We start from the raw sequence: 4,547 nt of genomic DNA, 5'->3' as shown, positions 1-4,547 counted from the left end.
CCCACCCACCCACACTCTCTTCCTTCCCTATTTCTTTCGCCAGTCTTGCCAGAGACAGTCGGCCGCAGACATGTATGTGTGTGTGTGTGTGTGTGTGTGTGTGTGTGTGTGTGTGAGACACATGATGACAGTGAGTGAGAGTATATATATATATATATATATATATATATATATATATATATATATATATATATATATAACACATGAGCAGAGCGAGTGAGAGAAAAGAGCAAAACAAAACAAAGAAGACCACAAAAAATGCACGACTCATTTGAAATTAAAAAAAAGAAAAAAAAATATTATGAAAAAAATAATATGAAGAAATATGCGGATATCACCGTATTTTTGTCGTTTTGTGCGCAAAAAAAACAACAACAAAAAATCATACGGCTGAGTTGAAAAAAAAAAACCCATAAAAACAAATAACAAAACACACACACAAAAAAACAAAAAAAACCCACACCAAACAATGTAAATAAGAACAAAGGACCAGGAAGCATGCAAGAAACAGACTACAAAGAATAATCATGATACCTTCGCAAACTAAAATGGCCTCGGGGAATTAACACCATACGGTAAATATCAGGTTTCTCGTCGCCATCGTTAGCTGTTTCAAAAGATGATGAAAGTCGATGATTTATTCATTTATCTATCTCTTTATTCGTTTATTCTTTTACTTTTTTTTTACTTATCTATCTATAATAATTATATATTCATTTATTCATTTATTTCTTTATCCATTTATCTATTCCATTTTATTATTGTTATTCATACACATTATTTTTGTTGTTGTTGTTGTTGTTGGAAATACAATGATGTGACATTATGTCTGATATGAAGTTTAAAAAGAACTGTCGTTAAAACTGGGAACTATTTTACTACCTTTTTTTTTTCATAAAGTTCATAAGTAACTTACAGGGAATAAATATTCTATGAAAAATAATGTGAGACGAGATTTCAAAAAAATAAGACGATGAGTTGCTGGCTGAACTATCTATTTTTGCACAGATGGGCAGAGGCAATAACATGCTTTATATTTGTAAAAAAAAAATAAAATAAAATAAAAAACCCCAAACAAACAAACAAACAAAACAACCATGAAAATAGACATTTGTTTTGTGCGACGATCTGTCAAATGGTGGGCAGTCATAATAAACTCATAATTTTCAGGCCAATTTTTTTTTTTTTTTTAAAGCTTATCATCGCGATTGATAACACTCTCTGAACAGGACACCAACCTTTTATTTGCACTGTTCTATTAGACAGAAACTGACACAGGTTTGTCCCAGCGTTACGCAGGTAGGAAAAAAATATTATGTAAACAACTCGTGATGAAATTAAAAACAACAACAACAACAACAAAAACACACACACGGAAACAAAAACTAGTTATCCCTTGTTACGATCAGTTGATTAGTATCATTATAAATAAATATATAAGTTAGCTGATGGCTATGAGCGTGATCCGCTGAAATATGTATATCCACAGTGACTAAATGGTGTCCTACCACACATACAATCTGATAAACCCGTAATGTTGTACTCTTTTCGCGCAGCAAACATCGGTGTCTCGATGTTTAAAAAGAACAATAGTTGAACAGGGGGTTTGGGGGTGGGTTGGGGGCTGGGTGGGGTGTGGGGGTGGGGGTGGGGATGGGGAGCAGAGACATAGACAGAGACATGAACAGTGGGTTGAGAGAGAGAAAGAGAGAGAGCTAAAAAGAAAGAAAGAAAAAAAATGAATACATAGATAAATAACAGACAAACATGACAGGTCAATTTCGACACACACACACACACACACACACACACACACACACACACACACACACACACACACAAAGACAGAGGTTCATATCCCCAAGATGTCAAACTGAAGGTGTTCACAAAACAAAAGAAATAATTCGTTACCCTTACGAACTGATGAAGTCACTAGAAAAAAAAACAAAAAAAAACAACAAAAAAACAAACAAACCAACAACAGAAAACAAACAAACACAAAAATCTTGTGAAACAAGACAACGTGTGTTCTGAATGATGTGGCCATACAATTTTCTCCATTCCGTTCGAGCCAACCTGTGGACATGAAGGAACCGGTTTGAAGGACCATACTCAAATAAAAGAAAAGACAAAACAACAACAACACCGTTTTAAAACTACGGCGTAAGACACACTCAAGTAGTTCATAGTTTATCACACAAACCAACACACAAGACCACCAATGTCACCCCTGTGGTATCAGTCATCACGGAAGATGGGGGTGTGGTGTGGTGTGTGTGTGTGTAGGAGGAGTTGGTGTGTGTGTGTGTGGGGGGGGGGGGAGGTTCAGTGTTGCCCAAGATATATATATATATATATATATATATATATATATATATATATATATATATATATATATATATATATATACAATCTGGCAGATCACTAACCCACAAATTTCAGACACCACCTACATCTAAAAACAGGGAGTAGCTGAAACTGACGTCCAAAAAAACAAAAAAAAGAAGAAAAAGAAAAATAAGTTTTTTTGGTGGAAATCATGCCTACATGGATAAATTCAAGAGGAATTCACACACTGTACAGTAACGCAGGTAACGTGTTGTTGTTGTTTTTCTGTCAGCATGTTTATCACTGGTAACCAGTACGTTGACCACAGGCTTGTTTGTTGGACTCCCGTACGAGAGTCCAGGGGGGGGGCGAGGGTAACAGTGGGAAACTCTGTTGTGACGAACCGGTGAAGTGCCGCAACCGTTTTTGTTTTGTTTTGTGTGTTTGTTTTAACAACACGGGGAAAATATGTGCCGACACTGGTCATCACCACGCCCTTCTTCAAATTCAGTTGAATCCGTAAGCATGAGTTGTATTTCCTTCACATACCAAAACAAAACCACCAATAACAAACAAAACAAAAAAACAGAGGCCAGTAGTCACATAATTTATCAAGCCTCTCACATTAATTTCCTCCATAATGCCTTGGAAGAAGAATCGTTGAAATCCTCTTCTCGATCAGCAAGCACGGCGACGACTGTGACGATAACGACGACGACGACGATCACACTTTAGCTGAGACATAGGAGTTCAACGCCAGCTGAGATAACAATATATACATTTCTTTTTCTTTCTTTTTTTTCTCTTTTACATAGGAGTCTTCGAAATCCGCATCAATCAGACACTGATTGACAATTTTGTTCCAATGCTTGACACTGTCACCCCCATCCACCTACCTAAAGCCTTCTTTTAACAAACAAGCAAACAAAATGCTGATAAAAGTGTGTCCATGATGATGTGTCACTCCTACTAGCACTGTGATTTTTTTTTTTTTTAAGTCTGTGTATGCGCGGAAGTCTAGCTCTCTTGATCGTTCCGTCCTGAAGGCATCGTTCTTCCACGAACACAGTCTCCCTGCAGACAGCAACCCCCCCCCTCCCACGCCCCTCTCCCCCCCTCGCCCTCTCCCTGTTGAGCTGTCAGACTCTCTGAACAAAAACAACAAAAGAAAACAAAACAAAAAAAAATAGCACATAACTTACGGACGTGCCTGAGGTTGATTCAAACCACCCGAAGGACTGCTGGTTACCACCACACACCACACTTCCACACCCCCGTGCTGTGATGTCAGACGCTTTGAATAAAGAAAAAAAAAATCAAAAAAATCAGGGGGTTGCTTTGAGCTGGTTACCACCACACAAGACACTTCCACACCCCCAGACTGTGATGCCCTTTGAAAAAAAAAAAAAAAAAGATAAATAAAATAAAATAAAATAAAATAAACAGCTGGTTGCTTTGACGTCGTTCAAAACCACCTGAAGGGCGTTGGTTACCAATACACTTCCTCACTCCGTGCTCTGCTGTCAGACTCTTAAAACAACAACAACAACAACAACAACAACAAAAACAAACTTAGGGGCTTTCTTTGAGGTGGTTTAAAACCGCTTGGAGGTCTGCTGGTTAGCAATATACAAGACACTTCCACAATCCGTGCTGTGATGTCAAACTCTTTGAAAAAAAAAAAAAAATCAGGGGGTTGCTTTGAGGTCGTTCAAAACCACCTGAAGGACCACTGGTTACCAACACACACACACACACACACACACACACACACACACACACACACACACACAATCAAACGCAACACGACACAGCGATCAGAGTCCACCGTCACAGCTCGATCTGCTGCCGGGGCGGAGGACGTCCCAGGAGAGGAGGAGGTGGTGGTGGTGGTGGTGAAGGAGGAGAGAGGAGAGGAGGAGGAGCAGGAGGAGAAGGAGGGAGGAGGAGAACGACTGTCTGTAACAACTGGAGCTGCCGTTGCGGTGACCTGGGCGATGCTCTCTGCTGCGAGGCTGGCCCAGCGTGATGCCGTCTAGCCCATCTGAATCTGACGTGAAACAAACAAACGTGTTAGCATCAACATGTATCATAGTCAGTAGAGTCCGACAATGACCATCAGAACAGCAGAGGAGGTACCTTGCTGTCCCGACCCTCTGGTCAGTATAATTCGACTGTAGCGGAGATTGTCCTGCCCAAGTTACACCCCCACTCTCTCG

General features: G+C 39.5%; 1 protein-coding gene across 1 annotated transcript in view; it reads right to left on the bottom strand.

Annotated features, from left to right (window-relative positions):
* Positions 1–3,052: 3,052 nt before the first annotated feature.
* The window catches only part of LOC143297112 (MAM domain-containing glycosylphosphatidylinositol anchor protein 1-like), a 123,912-nt gene continuing 122,417 nt past the window's right edge, over positions 3,053–4,547 (bottom strand). Inside the window, exons 6-7 of the mRNA XM_076609284.1 lie at positions 4,319–4,378; positions 3,053–3,063 (exon numbers count right to left, since the gene is read on the bottom strand). Of these exons, the coding sequence (XP_076465399.1) occupies positions 3,053–3,063; positions 4,319–4,378 (71 nt within the window). The remainder of the gene's footprint in view (positions 3,064–4,318; positions 4,379–4,547) is intronic.

This window comes from Babylonia areolata, chromosome 22, assembly GCF_041734735.1.
Source record: "Babylonia areolata isolate BAREFJ2019XMU chromosome 22, ASM4173473v1, whole genome shotgun sequence".
NCBI classification, from domain to species: Eukaryota; Metazoa; Mollusca; class Gastropoda; order Neogastropoda; family Buccinidae; genus Babylonia; species Babylonia areolata.
This window is presented reverse-complemented; position numbering and strand designations above follow the sequence as displayed.